A 25,683-nucleotide genomic window follows, 5' to 3' on the forward strand; every position below is an offset into this window, starting at 1 on the left:
ATACACAACACCCCATAGTGATCCAGAGGTGTGTAGTCGAGTCATCGACTCCTAGAAATACTAACATTATTTCGGACTGTGCTCAAACGCAATGACAACCTGAATGGGAGCAAGAATGATGGCCCAGGGTAGGACATGAGTTACCCAGCAGCAACAAAGAAAGAAGGGAAGGAAAGCACTAACAATCATAGCACCTCATACACACTAAGGAAGAGACTCTGGATAAAAGGCTTCCACACCGAACAAACAAAGAGGGGCAGGTGTCACAAGTATGCAGCCTGTCCCCGAACAACATCACCACCCCAAGGGGAGATACAGCACTCGTAGGACTCTCCCAACATGATAAGGCACGAACCTAATCCAGAAAAACGCATCATCACCATAACCAAAACCATGCATAAGTCTACAGAGATCACCATGGGGCACAAAGACTTCGACACAAGATCAATCAATATGACAGCTGAAAAAATACAAATCATACCCCAAACAACTACGCAAGAATGGCCTTCCCACCAAATTCACAAAATGTTGCATAAGCAATTCACACATGGCACTGCTCAAGCTCAACTAAACATGCAAGGGACACACACATCAACATCCCAGGACGCGAAACCAGAGTCATCCTACCTCACACCAGAGCAATCGGAAGAATTGGTAGCCACATATTCCATCGCCCCTCAAGATGAACCGCCAGGAAAAAACATCAGCCCCACAAAACGTATTATTGACAAGGACAAACCGCAGGCAAAAGAAGACATTTAAACCTCATTGCTGCACACAATGCAACTGTCCGCAAATGCCATGCAATACAAATCCGATAAGATGGATATTAAATTGTCAGTTCTCAATTCACTCTCCATCTTCATCACAAACATCGAAATTGGCAGATCTCAACAACCTGGTACGAAGGGCCCAATCGGGCCCAATCGGAGACGCAATTCACAGAGGCCAACTGTACCTGCATAACAATTGTGGAGCAGCTGGTAACATTACCGACAGTAATGGATAATCTCCTCTCCAACATAAGAGAGGCCATAACAAACAAATCAGTATACGGATCTGCCAATTTGAGAAAAAATGAACAACCAACAACGAAATTAAGAAACCAGGCTCTTGCTCAGGCCACCCTAAAAACCAACACCAGAAGCAAGGCAGCTTGGGGAGGCCGTGGACCTAACAAAATTAGGTCCAAATAACAACTTACTGAGCCTAAGAGACCAATCACCATTAAAAAGCAATACAGCATCTACTAGCAAATCCCCTCAAAAAACGGTTTTGTCATAAAGCAAGCAAAATATTAACCAGCAGAGGAAACAGAGGAGGAAGGGGCGAAACCAAAAGCTAACACAGACCACATCGCTCAGTAGGGGAAATACTCACAGCTCTGGCTAAGAGTCAGTAGAAGTTCGACAAGACATGTCAGCCTTGATGAACAATGTGACAGACCTAGATCGAGACCCAAGAGAAAGGCTGACTCGCAAAGGGAGGACCTCTTCCAACAAACTATATAGCGACGGTGCTGTTCCTAAGAACGAACCCAGAGAAGGCAGAGAAGACTTAAAAAAGGATACAACTACAACACACACTTGCACAGAGACGGTCTGGGCAAACTAAAAGTGCACCCAAGGTCAAGCAACAACAACGGAAGAACGCGTTGAGTCAGGGGAGGCAATACCCTTGCACACACTAGCGCCGTGAGGGCAACGGCAGCTCTCTTCAACCTACCTGCCACCGCAGCGCCGTGAGGGGAACGGCCGGACTTCAAACACATCTCTCCCATACCCAGTGCAGGACTACATCCCCCAGGTGCCCCAGGGTCGAGCAGGCGCACCTGGGACGACGCTGACAGCGCCCGGAGGCGCTACTTAACACCGGAACGCCTCCCGTCCCGCGGGACGCGCGCGGGCGGCGCCGGACGAAGCCCGGACTAAGGGCGGACAGTCTGTGACAGTCTGGGACTGGCCGAGGCTGGGCTGGGCCTCCCCCCTTGGCTTTTGCTTGTGAGGTAAATTGTGGCTTAAAGCGAGACTTATCCTTACGTGCCTATTCATTCTTGGACTTCAGACTGTTTAATACGTAAAGGGCCTATTTTTATTCTTTTATTTTACTGGTATTATTCAACCAGCTTTGTTGGTGTTCATGAAAGCTTTGTTATATTGATTGTTACTTTTTGATTTTATATCTTATTTGGTCATCTCGTGCATTGATCTACATAATGTCTAAACAGAAGGTTACCAAAAATCCTCCTGTATTGTCCACCATGGATAACTATCTAGTGAAGGTGGTCAGTAAAATCAACAAGGAGCGAAGGATGTCGCTAGGGAAGGAGAATTCTCCAACCAAATGTCTTACCCTTCCTGATCCTAATACCGTAATATATACTGACGATCGCTTAGATCTTGTTACTCTTGATATCTCGTTAGAATCTCAAGCTCAACCTGCTGCTATTCAAGATATTTCTGCTGCATTAAGTGTAACTCCCAGTGTATCTCCTAGTGTCTCACCCACTCAAATTACACCTGCCCCAGAGCATTAGGAGCATGCAGAAAAGCACCTACCAATAGGGGGCGGCATCGTCCCCGTAATAAAAGAAGAGGTGACACCTTACCGAAAGGCGTTGCTGGGGAAGAAGAGTTGACAACTAAGAATGTTTCTACCCTTTTACCCTTTTGAATGCTGAACAGTTTGAATTTTTAATAAGCATTATTGATGCCAAGGTTGATATGATCATCAAACCCCTAATGGACAAACTGGACCAGATCTCAATTGAAGTAAACAGATTAGGTGGGCTTCTTGACTCGCACATTGCTCTGGTCAAAAAGTCTAGGCCCGTTGACGATGGCCTAGCCCCTACCAAAGTAGCTCCAAAACAGCTAACTGGGGGTGGATTAGTAAAAGAGGCAGTTAAATCGGTCCCATCATCTTCTGATTTATCGTCCACCTCTCGCCAGAATAAGCCAGCTGCTACTGAGGTGGGCCCATCGAAACCAGACAGAGTTTCCGACCCCAGAAGGAAACGCCCTATTGACCTGCCCCCAGATTGTGCACCCTATGTGGCCGTTTTGACTAATGTTCCATCTTATGAGACCGACTCTGTTAGGCCTCAACCCGAATCTCATGATTCGTTAAAAAATAAAACGGTCTCATGGTTGCACAATAACTGTGGCTTCCCAACTGCCTATTCCGATGAAATTCTAACCACCAGAAGGGTTGATTGGATAGGTAGTTCTAGCAAAACCTGCAGTGGTGACTGCGTCATTGTCAACTTTAAACACCCCCAGCACGTGGCCACAGTTTTGCTAAGGGCTGTGTCTTTAATCCCCGGAGAAAACAGAATAAGTGTACGCCCTCTTGGCTTTTTTTATAGCCATTTAGCTAAAACTCCCCCTCATAACCCTGGAAACAGAAATCACCATCCCATCCACTTTCCGGCGTTTGGGGTCCCCATCCAAAATAGATTCCAAGCTTTAAGCTCTTTGGACTCCAATGACTGACTCGCCAGGGTAGGGGATCGTGCTCCTGGTCAGCTTGTTACTGTCCAGGTGCTCGATACCTGTGATTTGCCTTCTAATACCGATCCGATTATGGCGGAGGGCCAACCCCTAATAAGAGGTACTAGCCCTGGAGCACCAGTGAACATCACAAATGAAGAAGAAGTGGTTGGCTCTATTTCTATGAATACCCCCAGCGCTAATGTATTTAAAGGCATCTCCATAGTCAGCTGGAATGTCGCTGGTTTAAAATCTAAATTGGACACCTTGGGTTGGAAGGATTTTATTAATACGTATGATATTCTCTGCTTCCAGGAAACATGGTGTCGGGAGGAGTTATATTTTGCAGGGTTTGTAACATTTAATCTGCAGGCTGTTAGTTTTGCCCCGGGGAGAGCTAAAGGAGGCCTTATAATCTTGGTGTCGATCAACAGACAAATCAAGATTGTAAAATATTTAACCGTGGGGCCGCATGTGCAGCTATTGTGGCTTCGCAATGGCTGTGGCCGAAACATCCTCCTACTCAACTACTACAATAATATTTTTGACGATAGCAGGACATCTGTTGTAAAAAATTTAGCTAGCACTATTGATGACCTAACGGATCAATGTAATGTTTCTTTTGATTTTATATGGCTAGGTGATTTTAACATTTCCTTATGTGAATTGTCGTCCCAAATAGTCTGTGGGGTTGTTAATAACGCTGGATTTGAAGACCTCCATTTTAGGCACAATATCTATGGAGATATTCTGTACAAATTTTTCAGCTATTATGACCTAGAAATCCTAGACTTTGCTAAAGATGTAAATGGGCGAACCATCCCCACTTTTAAAAACTGGAGGACAAGCTCGGTGATTGATCATGTTATTGTGTCATCAAGTATTACTTCTCTTTGTGAAGTCCCCAGGATTGAAGTCACATCTCTGAGCGATCATAACTATATTATCCTAGATTGCTCGTTATGGAGTGAGAGTCCTGTAGATGTGGGTCATACTATCTTTAACGTGGAATCCCACAGACCCAATGGTGTTAGAGTTAAATGGGTTGGGGATAGAGCAGATGAATTTATAGGCTCTATCGTCTCTGATTGTTTAACCAACATTACTGTAATCCTTGAAAATAATACTGGGTGTGAATGTGTTTTAACTGCTTTTAAAAATATCAACATATCAATTGATGCCAGGTTTACCAGACCAATTAGAGATAAACGCAGTCACGGACAAAGTTGGTTCGACCACTCCTGTACCAAGTTATTAACAGAATTGAAAAAGGCCTTAGCCACAAAACCTAGGAACACCAGCCTAATAATTAAACAAAGAGCAGAATATAAAGTTGCATTAAAGAAGAGGAAAAGAGACTTACAGCAGGAAGCGTGGGAATCACTTAACCAAGCCGCAGAGTTACACAATAATACATTATTCTGGGCAACGGTTAATTCTCCCTTCCTAAGTGAGGACAATATCCCTGTATTGAGCTCAAATGTCCCTAGTGATTGTTGGGTAACGCATTTTTCCAATATTTTTGGTTCAGATTGTGGTCCAGTTGCTATTTCATGCAACTGGCCCATTCTACCTTTAAATTTTACTGTGGCCGAGGTCGAGTCAGGAATCTGTGCAAGCAAGGGGGGGAAGGCCCAGGGACCCGACGGGGTCCCTATTGATGTCTACAAAGTAGCCCTGGAGATCTGGAGCCCCCTCCTTGCTAACGTTTTTAACGCAGCCGTACGTTCAGACACTCCAACTACCTGGGGGGAATCTATTATCATCCCCATTTTCAAAAAGGGTAACAGGTCTGAAGCAAAGAACTATCGCCCTATATCCCTCCTGGACTCCTCTGTAAAGGTTATGAGCCGAGTTCTGTTAGTAAGGCTCGAGGAGTGGGTTGAGGATAGGGTAATTCTAGCGGAGAGCCAGTTTGGATTCAGGAAAGGTACGGGCACATTAGATCAATGTTTAAATCTTGACCTTATAATTGGGAAATATGTCGAAGCCAAAGGTGGCGCATTATATTTATGCTTTGCAGATCTAAGCAGCGCCTTCGACATGGTTGATCATGAAATTTTATGGCCCATTCTGCTGCGGATGAGTGCCCCTGAGGGTATCATTTTCTTCCTCGCCAGGTTGTATCAAAAACTGCAAACCTGTGTGCGTTTTGGAACTAAGGGAGAATGTACCCCCAAATTTAGCAAACGACGCGGCATAAGACAAGGTTGTGTTTTAGCCCCGTTATTGTTTATTTTATTTATTAACGAAATTGATGATATTTTAAAAGGTGTCCAAGCGGATGCTCCCAGGTTAAAAGGCGTATCACTGCCGGTGTTATTATACGCTGATGACGCCGTGCTCCTTTCCAGAACCCCTCTGAGTTTACAACGTTTGATGGAAAGATTTTCCTTGTTCATCAAGGACAGGAAGCTACTCATCAACAAAGATAAGACGCATACTATGACCTATGGGACAAAAAATAATAAATCCATTGCCTTTTTTATTGATGGTATCAAGGTGCAACCAGTTGATTCGTTTTGTTATCTTGGAATCACTTTTTCTAGTGATGGAAAATGGACCAATGAATTAAACAACGTCAGTAACAAAATGGCAAAAAGTGCCCATGGTATCTTCAAATTTTCAGCAAAAATTGGGGATAGGCGAACAAGAGACATGTTGCAAATTTATCAAGCTAGATGCGCCACTATTGCATTGTATGGGGCGGCTATTTGGGGCCCAGCTGTGACCATAAATTGCAGCTGGAGGAAAATGTATTCTTAAAAAAACTTTTATGTTTACCCACATCTGCCGCCACCGTATTGATCCATCGGGAATTAGATATTAACTACTTGAATGATCTTTTATCTTTAAGACCGTTAATGTTATGGCGCTCTATATGGCTTCAGGACGAAAAGACTTTAAACAGATCCATAATTGAAGACTGTCTTTCACTGGACAAGTATAGAAAAATCCCATGGATAAAACATGTCTCTGATTGCTATTTACAAATATTTAATCTCGATGTTCTGTCGGACCCTAAGGCAGCTTTGACTATACCTAAAGCAGAATTGAAAGCAATTTTTCTGGATAATATGGCAAAGAAGAGGGCTCTAGCATGTTGGTCCATGTTAACTGTCACATTTTTCAGTAGATATTATCTCACGGAAGGCTTTCCACCGTACCTTGCAATGGTAACTAGGCAGTCGCATAAGTTTGTCTTAACCAGATTAAGGTTCGGAATAGTACACGAGTTGGTGTCTTTGCCTAACCTTAAGCAACACCCTAAAGGACCGTGTCAGTGTGACGGCATATCAAAACAGAGCACCTTGCATTTTTTACTTATATGTAAACTGTACTTGAATTATCGAATTTTGTACCTTAAACCTTTATTTGTCAAATATGGGGTACGTACAGTTGAAGAGGCAATGCGTCTTATTTTTAACATGAAATCTGCTGACATCTGTTTTTTTACTGCTGTGTTTTTAACTAAATCTATCAGTGTACGTAAAAGCATGATATTTTAGTGGATTTGGTCTGTAGTTTTAGGAAATTATTTTAAACTGACAATTCATGTATTATGTACTTTTTTTATGTGCTTTTATGGTCATTTCTTTTGTACCGAATAAAGTTTCATGAATTGAATTGAGTCAGGGGATGAACAAACTGCCAAACAGAGCAGTTTAATAGAACACACAGGGCCATCTGGCACCACAACGATTGTGTTCCATATGGAGTATAAATCAAAGGGACGGTTCGATATATTAAATAGGTGAAACATCCTAGGCCTATTAAAGTCCATTAATATTCTGAAGAATCTAAAAACCAAAGACTTACAGTCAGTCAAATTCATAGTCACCAGACCAACCAGGGGTGGAAGTAACCAAAACTGTCTGGGCCACATCAGACCTAACTGAGAAAGTTCTAAAAGAACACTCTAAATTGAATGCCTAGGGTGTCAAGCTACGACCTTTTATTAAGCCTAGATACCCAGACCCCCTAATAACCAAAACAGAAGATCAAAGAGACCCTGGACCGGTCTAATTGAACACACAATCATTCTCTGTGCTGCGAGGAGCCCGCAGCAAAACTCCAGAGAACACAGAACTCAGAGAGCTGCAGACTCGCAGGACAAACACAAACAAATGCACAGTTCCCGAAGAGTGGAACTGGCTTTCCAGGACCATAAACATCAAAAATTGAAAGCCCGTGACATACCCAGCTAATCGCAAGGAAAACCAAAAATATTCTTAGACTCTGTCCTTAGAACATCATTGACTTAGGAGCTAAGATCACAGACTTGGAATTGCAATCCTACTTAGACATATTTGATATCATCTCACTCCAAGAAACCTGGTCTGATTCACCAACAGCACTCCAGGGATATAGCCTGCACTTCCTACCAGCTATAAAAACTGCATAATTGGGCCATAGTAAGGGTGGCCTTGTTACTAACAGCTCTATATGAAGCATCTATGCAGTGGAGTCTTTAGAATACAAGTTAGCCCCTCCAAATGTAATGCAAGCACAACAATCACCATCCAGGAGCTGGGAATAAAATGAGCATATAATACTGATAAATCTCTACCTATACCCGCGCTGTAAACCCAGAAGAAACCAGCAGCTGAAGGAAGAGCTGGTGAAAATATTAAGGGAGGAGAAAACAAACAGCTTGATTATCAGTGGGGATTTCAATTTAAACATGCTCAGTAACCCATCCAAAGATAACTATCTAGAGGAGGACCCATTCATATGGGAAACAACATTGCAAGATAATACCTCAGGCGGAAGACACACTAAAAACGGCTAAGAAGCTTCAGGCGACATTAGAACAGCTGGGATTTCGTGCACTAAATGGAAGATTCCCAGGAGATCACCCACAGGCAGCAACATTCCATAATGCTGTAGCAAGCTCAACAATTGATGAAGAATATGTTGACAACTACCAAAATATCAGCCCTCTCACTAATGATAGACCCTGCTCTTACAACCAAACAGCCACTGTACCTGTGTTTTATCAACTACAGCTCAGCATTCGACCATGTAAACAGAAACCTACATAGGCTGAACATTCCACCGCTGCTCTTATAAAAACTAATTATTTTGCACAGCGACACTTGGGTGCAAGTAAAACTGGGTTCAGGAGACTATTTAACAAAGAAGATTCCAACAACCTCCAGGCTAAAACAAGGTCGCTTGCTCGCACCAACACTTTTTAATTATTTATGGCAGATCTATCAGTTTTTCTGAATGAATGTAACTCGCAAACTCCTAAACTAGGGGGCTTCCAGCTATCAAAGTTACTCTATGCAGACGATCTGGTGCTTATCAGTTGGACTCCCGAGGCCTACAGCGTCTGCTTGACAATGCCTCTCGATACTCGGAAACCAATAAACTCAGCATCAATCAAGAAAAAACAAAAGTCATGAGTGTAAACATCCATAAAACAAAAATAACCCTTAACTGGTACCTGGCAACACGCAAGCTGGAAGCTGTACAAGAAAATAAATACCTGAGAGTTATCATTGATAACAAAGGGAACTACACAGCTCAACGTGAGTCCATAAAGAAAAGAGGAATAATGACAGCAGTGGCATTAAAAAACCTAAAAAACAAGACCTCCGGCCCGAGCTTCCTCCCCTTAACCAAGGTGATACAGGCAAAACTAATACCATCTATCACCTATGGAAGCAAAGCCATGAGAGGGAGGGACGCTGAAATACTTGATGGCACCAAAGCAAGAGCATTGCGAATGATCTACGGCTTACCAGGATATACATCCACCGCACAAATGAGGTTAGAATTTGGATTTCAAAGAGAAGAGCTGGCACGCAAAGGAGCATTTATCAAAAACTGGCACAAAATCAGAAGAGGAGAAGCAGAATCACTAAACACCTTTCTGTGGATAGAACTGGAAGCCAAAGAGGCCTGCCACGCGAGAAGCTACTTGGACGCTGCTCTTTATCAACTGGGGTTACAGCACCTTTGGGAGCAATAAGGGACTCACTCAGCTTTAAAAGAAAAATGGTAAACAACATAGTTAAAAAAAAGAATCCCTCATTCAAGACAGGGCCTCCCTGACAGAACGCGCACATGTCTGTCTCACCATACAGTCCTATAGCAAAGCCTCACCTCAAGCACACCTACAGACTAGCTTCTCTTAAATCACGAAAGAGAAGTTCTTGAGATTAGGCCTAGGATTACTGCTTTCTGCACACCGCATGCCGCCGTGGCTATGTCCTCCGAAGCCAGCAACTTGCTGACTCTGTGGGGAAGGAGAGGAGGACATAGTGCACCTCCTCACTTTATGGAGAGAATTAACACGGGAGCGCCGAACCCTCCTGAGACCACTTTTTAATAAGAAACACACAAGGTCCTGTTGGCAAGCAGTGCTAGCAAGCTTTTCCGGCGATGACATTCAACTGAGCTGTCCCTTGCTAAAATTCCTAATTGCCACAGAATCTAGCATCAAAAAACAAACTGATTGCCTAGGATGCGGCAGTGCACCTGCAATATTGCTGGACTGAATACCCTGATCCTCTTCACGTAAGACTAAGACTGCATTTTTCTCTTCTGAGAACACGAGCATTGGCAAATCTCTGCGCATCACGTACTTTAAATGAAACAAACAACACGGAACAGTCGTGGAGCCAGCTCTTCTGTTTGCCTCCACTACACCAACCAGCTCAAGGACTTTAAGGTGTAGAACACCAGCAATAAACTTTCAAATTAGCTGTCTGGACCCTATTGGTTTTTTAAGAAATCACTTCCATTTTGTATGATCAGTCTTTTCTACCCTTTTAATGCTTTTATATGAATGTATTTGTTTTACTCTAGTACACATGTTTTAATTAACTCTGCACTGAAATGAAGAAGATAGCCTGAGGACCCTTAGTGGGTCAACCCTGGCCGCCTTGTACTCAGTCATTAAGTCGCTTTTACACTTTGGGCTTTCATCTGCACCCCTTTGCACCTGCTGCTTGCTGCTCTAACCACTCTGCTGCTAAGATCCGACCAAAGAGGTCAACTAGTCCTGCTCTGCTGCTAATCCTATGTCCATAATAAGCGCCAGTCTGCAAATCTAGTATTGGCAAATCTTTGCACAACTCAACTCTGAACGGTAGTGGGGGCAGCCTTTATGTGTGCCTCAGCTGCAGCAACCGACCAAAGGAGGTTAAGCTGTGAAAAACTAGCAATGAACCTTCAAATCAGTCTGGACCCTATTGCTTTTTTAAAGTCACTTCAATTTTGCACAATTAGACCTTTCTACACTTTTAATGGTTTTATATGAATGTATTTGTTTTACTATAGCACACAGGTTTTAATTACCTCTGCACTGAAATGAAGAAAATAGCTTAAGGACCATTAGTGGGTCATCTCCAGCCGCCTTTCACTCAGGTATTAAGTCATTCCCACACTCTTCACTTTTCTCGGCACTCCTTTCCACCTGTTTCTCGCTGCTCCAACTTCTCCGCTGCTAAGTATTTGTCTAAAGAGGCTAATCAGGCCTGCTCTGCTGCTAATCTTACGTCGATTATAATATTCAGTCTGCATTTTCTGTCCATGAAGGTTTTGGGGAGCCAACTTCAATGTACTTTTGTATTTTAATGTTTTTTCCTTTTTATGGTGGTGCACACTTTGATTTAAACTGTCGCCTTGAAAACATGATATGAGAAGTGTATTTGTAGGGGCGTGGCTTAGCGCCCGACGCAGATGGCGGCTCTGATGTGAGCGCTCCGAGTCAGCCGAGGGATTCACCCTCTTCCACCTGTGCTGGCCGATCCATAAGAGAAGTTCCTCAAGTCGGAATATGATGGGAGCATTTTGACTTCAACGGGGGCACGTTTCAGCATCTTGCACGGGTATTTGCAGCAATTGCGAGCGGCCGCGGCTTTCTGTCAGCCGCGACCGCCATCTTGTTTCTTCCTCGCGCGTCTGATGCACTAACTCCTCCGAACGATGCTGCTTCTCCTTGTTACTCCAGGCCTCCGCAAACGCTCATAGTGAGCTTATTTCTCTGTATCTCAGCATGCCAGTGCTTCTACCCTGACTGCCTTATCTTACATAAGCATTTTGTGTGAAATTTCGATTTCGGCGGCCATTTCGTCTTTTTTGACTGCTTCCAACATGCTGCTCCCATTTCTTATTGCTGCCAGTGCCTCTTTATGACTGTGTGCTTTTACTGGATTGCCCTCTTCTACCACGAGGCTGGAATTCACTTGTTGGACTCTTTCTCTTCTTTTATTCCTTAAACACATGTGGTCATTTTGCTTTTTACTATATGGATATTTCTGCGCTCTACTTTCTGGCATAGAGGCTTCCAAACTCGTGCAAGTGGATGCTTCTGTTTGTCCTCATGCGCACCTCTGCAGCTCCTAAGTGTCTGTGAAGAAGTTTCCTCTGGACCTCTCTGTTTTTACGCGCTTCTGGGGCTTAACCCTCCTCCACTCCTCTATTGACTTTCGCTGGCAGAGAATATTCTAGGTTCTGGTCTCTCTATTTTTTATTTTTTTTTTCCTTTTTGATGGTGGCTTAGTCATATGGAGAGAGGTGCAATTGGTCGCGTTTCCAAAGCCCCACAACGTGTTTTTATCAAAAATTCCAAAGTCTTCTCTGCACTTGCGCATCTGGAAGCGTCTCAGGAACTTGCCATCCACATGTCGCAATCCAATACGGAACGCCCTGTTCAGACCTCAGGGAAAGCTACGTCGAAACGCCTCAAAAAAGACCCTCCATCACCGTCAGGCTCAACTTCAGCTGTATCTATGGAGCTATTGTTGGAGGAGATACGTGCTCTTCGACCTTTTATGGAGGAAACCAACTCTAAGCTGCAGGTCTTAACTGACAACTGGTCACAGATGGATGCGAGAGTGACGACTGTGGAACACTCCATATCTTCTCTTCAGGAGTCTTCCTCTAAGGTAACGCACATGCAGTCGCAGATTTCCTCTCTCCAGAAGCAGGTCGAGGAGCTTGAGAATCGCAAATCGGCGTAACAACCTCCGCATCTACGGCCTAGCGGAGAATTGTGAGGGGACTGACCCCGTTGCTTTTTTTCAATCTTTCCTGCCCAAGCTCCTTCATCTACCTGAGGGAACCACGCTTAATATCCAACGAGCACACAGGCTGGGCCGCATCTCTTCATCTTCCTCTGCTTCTTCTAGACCACGAGGTGTCATCATGTACTTTCTGGAATACACCGATCTTCTCAAAGTTTTATCGGCAGCCCGCGCTTCTCCTCGCATCACATGGTCAGGATCTACACTCTTCTTTGCGCAGGAGTACGCTAGAGCCACAGCCAACCGTCGTAATGCTTTCTTGGAAATGCGACCGGAGCTCCGATCCATTGGCACCAGATATGGCCTTTTCCAACCTTGCCTTTTTAGAGTCACTCATAACAACAAAACGACGACCTACGAGGATCCAGTTTGTCTTCGGAGCTTCCTTAATTCCGGCCAAGCATCTGAAATGGACCTTTCCAGCTCATCATCAGCTTTCCCTCCATGACTTTCATAATTCACTATTTTGGTTCAATCACTAGTTCGCATAATCTGTGTTGATTTTTCATGTGTTTGTTCTCATCATGTTATTTCTATCTTTTTCCTATCTGAATCCCTTCCCTTTATATTTGGTCCCTCCTAGTTCCATAATATGTTTATTTCTTTCCCACTTATTCTAGCATCTCGTTTCTACCATTAAACCTTGTGTTGTTGTCTTCTCCTCAACTCTCTTGTTTCTTTTTTTCTTTCACAGGTTTCACAGTCTACAGTATGTCCTTCCATTGGTTTGATGGTTCGTTTACATCGGTTGTACCGCCTCCCCCAGTGGGCGCTCCCCCCTCAGTTTTCTCTTTCTGTCTCCCCTACCCCGTGATCGCCCTTCCTCAGCTCCACCCTTCGTAAGTATGTTCTCCTTCCTTCCCTTGTTTTCCAGCATTCCCTTTATGTCTTTGTTCTTGTTCCTATCTCTAGTTCTTCTCTGTTCAAAGGTGTCTTCTCTTCTTTTTTCTCCTCCACTTCTATGTCGTTATCTATTTCATATCTTTCTTCTTCGCATCTGTAGTCTTCTCTTATTTCTTTGTTCATTTAATTCTCACTACCACTTTTCCAATTCACATATTTGCTCTTCATTTTTATTCTTTCCTCTTTTTCTTCTCTTTCTTTCTTTTCTCTGATCCTTTCCGTGCTGCTTTTTCTATGCTCTCGACCTTGTTCCTTTTTTGACTGAACCCTTTTTCTTCATCTCTTCTTACTTCCTTTTGGTATATTCCTTCTATGTTCTTTCTCATTCTCCTAGCACTCTTCTTGCTCATTCACTTGTACTTCCTTCCTGCTATTTTTCAACTTCTTGTTATCCTATCTCTTTCTGATTTTTATATTCCTTTCACTTATTTTACTATTTTGAGCATTTATTATTCTCCTTTTTTCATTGATGCTTTCTTATTCATCTTTATGATATGTCGTTAAAAATAGTTACAGTGAATGTTAAGGGCGTTAATTCTCCTATCAAGCGACAGAGAATTTTATCACATCTTGCACGCTTAAATGTTGATATTGCTTTTTTGCAAGTAACTCATTTATCTGCTGAAGAATCTGTTATGCTGAAAAGAAGTTGGGTGGGCGATGTTTATTACTCTCCAGGGGATGGTAAGCGTAATGGAGTAGCCATTTTATGTCGCAAAAACCTCTCTCACTCCATGCTTAGTCAAGAATCAGATGATGTTGGTCGCTGGACATTTGTTAAGCTTTCTATTAAGAATGTTCCAATTTCCCTCTTAAATGTCTATGCCCCCACTGCTGGCGATCTTACTTTCTGGTACACCTTCTCCCAGCATATCACCAGACTTATTGATGGTAACTTTATCTTAGCGGGAGATTGCAACCAACCCGTCGACCCCTTCTTGGATAGGCACTCCAAGGCTCATTTTGTTCCTAACAAGTCACATAAACTTTTCTCTCAGGCTATCTCGCAACATAAACTCACTGATGCCTGGCGCCTTTGTAATCCAATGTTGCAGGAATTCACTTTTTATTCTCCCTGTCATCAATCCCAATCCCGAATTGATTAAATTTTTGTTTCTCATGATATTGCCCAAACCCTTATTCATGCAGAGATAGGACCGATACTACTTTCAGATCATGCCCTCACTTTAGTTCAACTTGACATCCTCCCTAATTAAGTTGGACCCAAGCGATGGCGTTTTAATAATTCCCTTCTTATGGACCCCAAGTTTACTGCATCCTTTACTGAATTCTCTGATGAATTTTTTTCAATCAACGACACTCCCTCCATTCCTAAGCACACCATTTGGGATGCCTTCAAGGCTGCTGCAAGGGATTTTATTATTGGCTTTGTAGCAAAAAAGCGGAGAGCTGCCCGTAACTTCACAGCTACTCTCCTCCATGACATTAAGAAATTGGAGCATTCTTATTTTACCTCCCGTTCGCAGGACAGCTTAACAGCCTTGATTATTGCCAAAATGAAATTTAACAAAAAGTCCGCAGATGATGCGTCTTTATATTTATTGAAATCGAGTGCAAAGTTTTATGGGGGTAAAAATAAGGCTGGGAAGATTCTTGCTAATTATTTGAAAGTAAAGCACAACAAATTGAATATCGAATACATCTATGACACACACTCTGTTCTCAAACACAAAGATACAGATATTCTTGCTGAATTCTCTGCCTTTTACAAAACCTTATATTCTTCCGAAACCCAACCCTCCTCTCAATCCCTGGACCGTTTTTTCTCCAATATTCAAAAACCGTCTCACTTCCCGCTTGACCTCTCCCATTTAGAGCTTAATATCTCTCAGAGAGAGTTACTTACGGCGCTTCAGAATCTCCAAAAAGATAAAGCTCCAGGGCCAGATGGCTTTACTGTTGAATTTTTCCTTCACTTCTCAAAACTTCTCTTTCCTAAACTACACTCCCTCATTGATACTTTCCTTACCCTGGGTTCTTCCTCAGGCTCTTTCTCTGATGCACATATCTGCCTCATACCCAAGGAGGGAAAAGATGCCCAACATTGTAAGAATTACAGGCCAATCTCTTTGGTTAACTTTGATTATAAAATATTTGCGAAGTCCCTTGCAGCACGTCTCGATCTTCTTCTCCCGGATCTTCTGGATGAGGAACAATCAGGCTTTGTCAAGGGACGCTTTATCACCGACAACACTAGACTGCTATTTAATGTCTTATCTAAGTCCCGTCATTTACCTCATTCCCTTGCAGCCATTGCCCTTGATGCTGAAAAGGCATTTGATAGAGTTGAATGGACCTACCTTTTTCATACCCTTCATTGGTTTGGTCTTGGCCCCAAATTTATTTCCTTGATCTCCTTACTTTACTCCCACCCTCGTGCAGCTGTCTGTGCTAATGGTCAAATCTCTTCTTTTTTTGATTTGGGAAGGGGTGTTCGTCAAGGCTGCCCATTATCACCTTTCCTTTTTAATTTAGCCTTGGAACCCTTTCTATCCAAACTTCACCAGAACCCTACAATTCAAGGTTTTCAAATAGCAGATTCCCAAGTCAAGTTAGCCGCATATGCGGATGACATCCTTCTTCTTGTTTCTAACCCTACTGATACCTTTAAAGAAATTTACCTTTAAACCCGATTTTATTGCCTCCAACTTCACATGGAAATCTTCCCATATTAACCCCTTCGACGCTCATGACGAGCTGGGCTCGTCATGAGGTAGCCTCCTCGCACGCTCATGACGAGCCCAGCTCGTCATGAAACATGCGTTTTTAAAAATCTCAGCATCCGAGCAGAATTCCGCTAGCGCGCATGCGGTTAAATACCTTGGCTTGCATATCACACCTACCATCCCAGATACTATTTCCATTTGTTTATCCAAATGTACCCAAAAATTAATGGATCTAACGTCCAAATGGCATCCTCTTTACCTGTCCTGGTGGGGCCGCCTTGACACTATTAAAATGATGTTGTCTCCCATAGTCCTCTATACCATTTCCAATATTCCTGTATCCATTCCTTCCAAATTCTTTAAAAAAAATCAACTCCATTCTGATGTCCTTCCTTTGGAATAAGAAAAAGCCTAGAATGTCTCTTGCTCGACTGATTCGTCCTAAAACAGAGGGTGGAGTCAACTTTCCAAACTTTCCTGCTTACCATAAGGCGTTTCTACTACGTCAAGCTTCTTTCTGGCTGCAAGATCCCAGCACCCCTTGTCCTCTGTGGGCTAAATTTGAACGTCTTCTTCTTTCTCCTTTTTCCTTTGCTGAATATCTTTCCTTCTCCCGTAAACCTTCTTCCATTTCCACTCCCATTCATAAGTTTACTACTAAATTGCTCCTATCTTCTTTCCATTCCCCTCCCACGACCATTGCTGATTTCCTTTCTTCCACCATTTGGCATAAGAATACCCTACTTATTCGTAACAAACCTTTCTTTTGGAAAGCGTGGCATCACAAAGGACTGATATGGATCTCTCAACTCTTTTCTCAATCCTCTTTCTTGTCTTTCGCCATTCTCCGTTCCCTCTATGACTTACCAACTTCCTTCACTCGTAACTATCATTTACTTAGGGAGGCTGTACTGACAACTTACAATCAGCTTTTTCAGCTACATCCATCACCTGCTTCTCCCACTTCCGTCTCTTTACTTCATTCATTTTTACGTAAGACTCCAAAGGCCTCCTCCATTTATAAATACCTTCATACTATTCACTCTCCTAGGCCTAAATCCAAAGTCGAGGAATGTTGGGAACATGACCTCTCCACGTCCTGGCCAATTTCACTATGGAACAAAGTTTGGGTTAAGATTCGTAAATCCTCCAGAGCGGCAACCCTGACACAGTCCCTGTTTTTTATTTACAATAGACTCCTCTACAAACCTTTTGACCTCCATAAGCGCTTCCCAAACACTCCTCATACATGCTGGTCTTGCTCATCCCCACATGCAACTTTGTTTCACATGTTGTTCTTATGTACCTCTGTTCATGCTTTCTGGCTACAGGTCTGGGCTCAAATTAACTTGATTTTTCACACATGTATCCCTTTTTCTTGCATAAACATTTTCTTGGGCAGCCTCTCCCCTTGTTGGGATAATGTTGAACTAAAGCCTCAGATTAATGACTTACTACTGGCTGCGGCATTCCAACAGATAACGGTAAACTGGAAGGACTCCTCTAACATTTCCTTTAAGGCGTGGTGGTTTAATGTTTGCCACAACCACAGACTGGACACTGCTTTTGTTTTTCCGGCTCACATGGCCGCAAAGCGTTTGGACTTATGGCACCCTGTCACGCTTTACTTGGACACTTGTGCTAACCGCTCGTTCCGCCCACGGCCTTCACAACAAGAAGTTCCAAAACCTCCTTAAATGCTCACTGCATTCCATTTTTCTTTCTCTCATTGTACCATTTTTGCTTTTCTTTCAGGTTCTTTACTGCTTTTATGATTAATGTTCATTTTCTTTTACCTTTCTTCATTCCAGTGCCCAGGTTTTCCTTTTTGTCTTTTTGATAGTACTTGCAATCTTATGTTTGGCTTATTTATCATAATTCTCAATGTGTTATATTCTTTTGTACTTTGTATTGACACCTTGCTTTTCTCATGTTAATATCAAATAAAACTTCCTTGAAATTAAAGAAGTGTATTTGTAATGGTTTTAATTAACTGAACAGTAAACTAACTTACTATCTCTTTGTTCCTTCACTTCCCTTTTTCAGTCTCTTCTATTCTCACTGTACAAGTTCAGTGGTGACTGCCAGCTATGGGGACTAGGGGGCGGGCAAACCGCCGCTGCCAGTGTCATGGCGTCAGAGTGGAGAGGGGGAGGGATGGAAGTAGAGGGCAGGAGGAAGAGTAAAAGGAAAAGTTAATCACTTACCTGGCTTGCACATCCTCGCTCCTCACGATTTTCTTCTCCACACCAGTATGGGCCCAGCTAACTCCCTTAACCAATCCTGGTACTGCTCTCACGCTGTGAGAGTAGCGCCAGGATTGGATGGAGTGAGCTGGCTGGACGCTTCTTCAGGCCTTGTAGGCCTGGGCTAGGTCACCACCCAGTGGTCTAAGACAGCTAGGTGGAGAGCTTCAAACTGCGTATGTCAATTTGGCTGGCGCAAGACAGTCGGCCAAAGTGACATGCATACTTTGGAGCATCCAGCCAGCCACTTCTCTGGTCCTCTGCTGCCAATCCGCAGCAGAGAACATGCCCGCACGTCTTTGGGCTCGGGGAAGGCTGGCTGCTGCAGTGGGGTGAGTGCACACATCTGAAAAATAAAAAGGCAATGAAATATTTTCATTGCCATTTTATTTTCCTATGAGGCTCCCAGCGGGTTGACATTCCCTCACCCAAGTGAACATTTTGAAAATCTGCTCCTGGAATATTAATGGTCTAGGAGATAAGCTCATGGACATGGAACTAATCCTTTACATATCAAAGATTAAACCTTATTGCATTGCAAGAAACATGGACTGACTCACCTCCAGCACTCCCAGGCTATACCCTGAATTTCATCTCTCCTACACAGAGCGCAGGATTTGGCCACAAAAATGGAGACCTCACTATATATAGTTCAATAAGAAGCATATTCACAGTAGTGCCGCTGGCACACAAATTAGATCCACTGAACTCAATGCAAGCAGTACGATTCTCCATTTGGGAACAGGTTAAAAATGAGGAGATAATTCTGATAAACCTTTACTTACACCCTCGAGGAAAGAAGCAAGGAGCCCAACAGCTGAAAGAAGAGAGGAGATCATAAAACTGCTAACCACAGAGAAAACAAACAGTCTGATCATCAGTGGATATTTTAATCAGAACATGCTCAACAACCCAGCCACAGAAATTACCACAGATGTGGACCAATTTGCATGGGAACCAAGCCCTCAAGATAACTCTTCTGGAGGCAGAAGCACAAAAACAGTGCAGCGACTTCTAGCAACAGCAGAAGAACTTGGTCTCCGAGCACTTCATGGAAGACTTCCAGGAGAACGCCCCCAAGCGGCAACGTTCCATAGCACAATGGACGGTTCCAAAATTGACTTTACCTTCCTCTCAAGCAACCTGTTTCAATAGGCAAGAGATTTTCACATCGGCTCACTAGATTTCAGTGACCACTTACCTCAAGAAGTCACAATAGTGGCCTTCACAATCCTAAACCCTGTACGTGCCAAGGGGTACAACTCAGTCTATACTGCAAATGATAGGTGGATAAAATGCAGAACAGATGACCCCTAGTGACTTCTGCTCTACGCTAAGCAAGCACTCAGCGAAGCGCAAAATGTAACAAAAGATCTAATCGAGAGCTGGGAGAAATTTGCAGAAACACTACGCAACAATATGGGAACAAAACAGGGGAATAACCGGTTTGAAGGAGCTGGTAAATCCGAGAAGCACAAGAGGTACCATAACTTTAGAAACAATGCTCATCTAAAAAACCTAAATACTCTCATAAGCCAAGCACTACGAAGTCTGAGGACAGATCCTGCCACCAAAGAAGAGTTGAGGCGGCTAAAGCACGACTGAAGGAGGCTGTTCTGGCGACTTTAGAGAGAAGCAGAAGAGTCTCTCTGGGCCAAACTCTTACAAGATGCCAATACTAACAACAGAGCACAATTCTGGCAAAAGATCACCAACTTGTCCAAGGAGCGGAGTCAAGGCATTAACTCTTATGTCACAGAAGTTGACTGGACAATCTTTCTTAGCATGCATTTCAACGACACTGACACAAACAGTCAAATAATATCTAATCCCACAAAGGATACTAAGGGTTGATTAATGTTGTGCTGTGAACACCACGATCCTCAGCAGCCAGATCAGGCTATCGTAATCACGTGTGCACTGATTAGCAACAGAATCTCAAAGGGAAGACGTGAGGGGGCAACTGGACCAAATGGGAGTCCTCCCATACTGTTCAAGCAAGAGCCGGAATATTGGGCCGTCGCTCTTAAACCAATGGAAAAAAAAAACTGCAGACATCAATAATCCCATCATCATGGAAAGGAGCCATCATTTCACCTATCTTTAAAAAAGGAAACCAAAATGACCCAAAAATGTATCGACTAGTGGCCCTGCTCGACAACGAGGCCAAATACTTCGCGGGACTCTTACTAGATTAACTGACATCATGGGCAGCTGAAGTTTCACCAATTCTATACAAGTAAACAGGCTTCTGTAAAGGTATGGGAACTACCACCAACATATTCGCTCTTTCTTTATTAATCGATGCTGCCCTTGAAGCGAAGCAACCCCTATATCTGTGCTACATTGACTACAGCTCAGCATTCGGCCATGTCAACAGAAACCTTCTGTGGGAAAAATTAAAAAATCTGAACATCCCCCCGTTGCTCTTAAACCAACTAATTCTTTTGCACAGCAAGACATGGGTGCAATTCAAGTTAGGCTCTGGCGAATACCTAACAAGGAAGATCACAACAAGCCCAGGGGTAAAACAGAGCTGTGTATTCGCCCCAATACTTTTTAATCTTTTCATGGGAGAGCTATCAATGCTGCTAAAGGAAGGCAACTCGCACGCACCTAAACTAGGGGGTTCCCAGCTCTCTCCCAACCTCTTTTATGCAGACAACCTGTTACTTATTAGCCGGACCACTGTAGACCTACAGCGGCTGCTGGACATTACACCAAGATATTCTGCTGTTAATAGGCTTAGCACCAATTGCGAAAAATCTAAACTTTTGTGCATTAACCTCCCCAAAAAGACGGAATTGGCTCTTGGTATCAAGGAAGCTGGAAACGGTCTGTGAATATACATACTTGGGGGTCCTCGTAGACTGCAGGGCAGCTTCAAGCCGCAATGTGACACCATAAATAAGAGAGGGCTAATGGTTGCGGTGGCACTTAGAAACTTAAAAAACGTGATCTCTGGTCCAAGCTTACTACCCCTCAATAAAGGTGATCCAGGCAAAATTAATCCCAGCCATCACTTACGGCAGCGAAGCGATGAGGGGGAGGGACGCTACCTCAGTAAATGGAATGGTAGCAAAGGCGCTACGCATGATCTTTCGCCTTCCTAGGAATACATCGCCTGCCCAGATGAGACTAGAATTTGGGCTACCAAAAGAAGAGCTGGCACGTAAAGGAACCTACATAAAAATCTGGCACAAATTAAGCAGGGGAGATCCGAAAACTTTATAAGCTCTCCTATGGAAGGAACTTCAAGATAAAGAAACGTACCCGGCAAGGCTGTACTTGGAGGCCGCTATTGATCATCTTGGCTTACGGCAACTATGGGAACTCCCAGGCTCCCCAGCAGGCTTTAAATAGGTGGTCAATAAGACAGTCCAAAAAGAATCACTGTTGCAGGACAAAGCCGCCTTGAAAGAGCATGCTCACGTCTGGCTTACAGTTCACTCGTACATCAAGCCCTAGCCCCAAGCTTATCTACAGACAGGCTTCTCCAAAAAACCAAAAGAGAAGTTCCTGAAATTTCGCCTAGGGCTACTGCCGTCAGCGGCCTACCTACCACCATGGTTACGGCCGCAGCTACCAATAACATGCTGACTTTGTGGGAATGCCAAAAAAAATACAGTACATCTCATCGCCATCTGCAGCGAACTCATTCAAGAACGTCGCTCCTTCTTCAGACCACTATTCAACTACCGCAGGATAAGGCCCTGCAGGCAAACGGGGCTTGCATGCTTCAAAGACGATAACATCCAACTGAGCTTCCGAATGGTAAAACTCCTCGAAACGGCGGAAACCCACCACAAAATGTTGAAGGATACCCAAAAAACCTGGCAGCACCGTGAAGGACGAGAGGATCAATTCACTCTTACCCTCAAAGTCCAAGCACCAGCTGCCACCGGCAAAGAAACAGGTGGCATTATGTCGCCATAAGGGGCGTCTAAATACTTCTAAGCATCCACAAACCAACTTTAGGAGAGTGCGGCCCGGCAGGGAATCTGGCAGGCCCCAATGCACCAGCCCCTCGAGTAACGAGTTCCACAGGCGCTCGCTCTAAGGTCGACCTTTGTGTTATCAACTGAACTCTTTTCTACATTGTAAAGGTTTAAATAACCATGTACAATTAAGCATTACTTACTTACCCACCCAAGTGAAGAATCTGCAGCTGCACAAGCTTTTAACCACCTGTTTGTTCTGAAAGCAATACTCAACTGAATTAGCAGTCCAGGTGTGCATGCACAGAAACACCTTAGGCATTCCCTGCCTGCAGCAATCTAACACTTGTTATAATAGTTTTTTTATATATATTTAATGCACTGAATCTTAATTACTATTCTTTTCATTTGAACTGTACTGTTAACTTATGAAAACAAATCATATATGTTGGCTTTTCGTTATATTTTTGTCAAACATGATTAGTGACATATTTCACTGGGGACGAACATGTTTTATGAGTCTCATGCCACAGAAACAACCAATCAAGACAATTTGTAATTGCTTCAAAACCACAGAATTATTTTATCCTCATTTAATCTTATTATTGTATTACTTGTATTTAAATAAGATACAGTCTTCATCCTTATGAATTTATATATATTTAACTTTATGAATTACTTCCAATGTAATTTATGTTATCATATTGCACATTTCTGTGTTGTATTGCTGTTATTGTCTTATATTTAATAAATGCTAATAAACAATTTCAACACAAAACCAGAAGTAAAAATAAATCAGCAGACTCAAATGTACTACAGATGGTGCAAAACTTACCTTTAGCTTTAATTTTCACAGCTTTCTGTTGTTTAAGTTCAGTGCCTAGTATGTCATAAAGAGCAGTTAGCTCAATCAGAGCCAAGGAATAGACCTTTTTCATGTCTTGAGCGGCCAAGTCACCAATCTTTGTATTTCCTGTTTTGTCTTTTTGCAGTCGAAAGTTCTACAAAAAAATACAAAAAGCTCAGGAATCAGGACAACAGACTTTTCTTAATTTCATATGTATTAATCTCCCTTTTAATAATGCCCATTTTAGGGCCATTTATTTATGCCAGCTCAGATGCAGAGATAATACCCAATTGCAATCAGTCCACTATGTAATTATCAGCCATTTGCTATAGGGCAAAATATAAGCTCCAAGACAACTGATTTAAATGAACTACATACTACAGTGATGATAGCATCTAAGCATGGAGGGCTGTTCACTTACTTTCACACTCTTTGTTTATGTTTCGTCCCTCATAAGTCCCAGAAGATTCTCATAAGCTAAACAAGCATTGGCAAAGCAATGGGTCTCGCCATTTTTAATGAAGCAATGGAATTCTCATATTTAAGCCCTGCAATCTGTACTTTCAGTGCATGTTGAAGTTCCTTAGGCCAATACTATTGATCTCGTAAGCATAATTTGAATATTTTTCACAAAACTACGACCTTAGGGAAGAAGTGAGACAAACAAATTGCAGAGGTGGAAGTATATTTAGTGTGGTAGTTTAGGCATTAAGAATTTGGAATGCCTTACCTATAAAACACAAAAAGGGCAGAAAACAAACAGATGACAACAACACACATGTATCAAAAGACCACTGAAAGAGACGGGGGCACATCAGCTCATAAACAGAGTGCATAGCTAAGAAGCCAGGGAAAATATCTAAATGTGCCATGTTAACAAGCCATTCTTACAATGAGCTCGAAAACATTGTAAACATGCAAGGTTGAGTACACACACTGCTCAAAATGAATGAACATAGAAAAGGTGTGAACTCTTGACCATGTAGCCACTAGCGCAAAGGGTAGCAGCGATAATGCAAAAGGTATGGTGCAAGTAGGCCTTGACACCTTTTTTTCCGTCAAAATTACTGACTTTCAAACTTCGGAAGGCAGATCCTCTCCTCATTTCTTGGCCACTCTTAACATTCCCTGTTGAACTCGACATCCTGCTGATTAACTTTTATAATAATATCTTCAATCAATCGGTGACGGATTGACCAACTCGATTAATTTTTAGAGGATTTTGATCAAAATTCTAAACGCATTGTTTATATAATCTGGGCCGGAGTTATTGGTGTTGTTTTATGGCACTAATCTGAAAAATAAATGTAAGAAGCTGGTTCTTTATATAGCACTAGCTTACCCGTCGCGCATTGCTGCGATCTCAGAAGAAAGGAAATTCAAGGAAACTCGTTATGATAACATTCAATTTACATTGTGTAATTTTTATTGAAACGTATTCATTTTAATCTTGAAAACATTTCAAAGTGTGGCTCGATCGGCTTCCAATCTTGATTCTCATTGCTCTCCTGTTTCATTCGAGCGGGCTTGGGCAGTGCGTAATTGATCGGTTTCCAATCTTGATTCTCGTTGCTCTCCTGTTTCATTCGAGGGGGCTTGAGCAGTGCGTAATCGATCTGTTTCCAATCTTGATTCTCGTTGCTCGTTCGTTTGAGAAGAACGGGCTTGAGCAGTGCGTACTCGATCGGCTTCCAATCTTGATTGTCGTTGCTCGTTCGTTTGAGAAGAACGGGCTTGAGCAGTTTGTATTCGTACAGCTTCTATTCTTGCTTCCCGTTGCTCGTCTGTTTCTGAAGCTCGTAATGCCTTTTTCTTTTGTGCTTCAGATGTAGATCGACCAATCGATTTCCGTTTGGGGGGGCATAACTGTCGACGATGCTAGCAATTTCGCTGACAATTTCAGCAGTCAAAAGATTATGTGGGCCCTGGGGGGCCGATATTTAAAAAGAAATTATGCCAGAAACCTTTGCGGGAGTGTACTCAACAACTTCCCAAAGTTTCATGGCGATCAGATGAATTTGTGTATTAATGCATAAAGAAAACACAGATAGAGAGACATACATTCATTTTTATATATATAGATAGCAAAAAGAGATATACTGTGCAAAGAGTCTGGGTATTCCCTCATAAGTGGACAGGGACTTGTTCTAGCAATCCCAAGGTGCTTTTCTAGTGGGTAGTGTGGTCGATCAGCCTTAGGCTTAGCAGAGAGGAGTGTTAGACATCCTCAAATACACACAATAGTCAATAAATAAGGCACATAACTCAATAAGGAGATCCACACCAATTTATAAAAACAACACGTATCTTTATATATGTTTAGGCACCAGAATCAATGCATGCAATCAGGTAAGTTCATTCATCAAAAGAAATTCTTTTGAATTTAAACCGTCAACACATTTTTCAAAAGCTACAGGGTTATCCTATGGGATGAAAAACAAGTATGGCATTCAGGTAGAGTACAGTGACTTACAAGACCAATCGCCACGATTTAAGGTGAGTATTGGGTCAGGTCCAATGCAGCAACAGC

At 42.8% G+C, this 25,683-nt stretch overlaps 1 protein-coding gene across 3 annotated transcripts in view; it reads right to left on the reverse strand.

Annotated features, from left to right (window-relative positions):
• The window catches only part of ARHGAP18 (Rho GTPase activating protein 18), an 843,873-nt gene that overhangs the window by 371,264 nt on the left and 446,926 nt on the right, over nt 1–25,683 (reverse strand). For all 3 annotated transcript variants that reach the window (XM_078648922.1, XM_078648923.1, XM_078648924.1), the window contains one exon: nt 23,142–23,307. In XM_078648922.1, the coding sequence (XP_078505048.1) occupies nt 23,142–23,307 (166 nt within the window). The remainder of the gene's footprint in view (nt 1–23,141; nt 23,308–25,683) is intronic.

Source organism: Lissotriton helveticus, chromosome 6 (genome assembly GCF_964261635.1).
Source record: "Lissotriton helveticus chromosome 6, aLisHel1.1, whole genome shotgun sequence".
Lineage (NCBI taxonomy): Eukaryota > Metazoa > Chordata > Amphibia > Caudata > Salamandridae > Lissotriton > Lissotriton helveticus.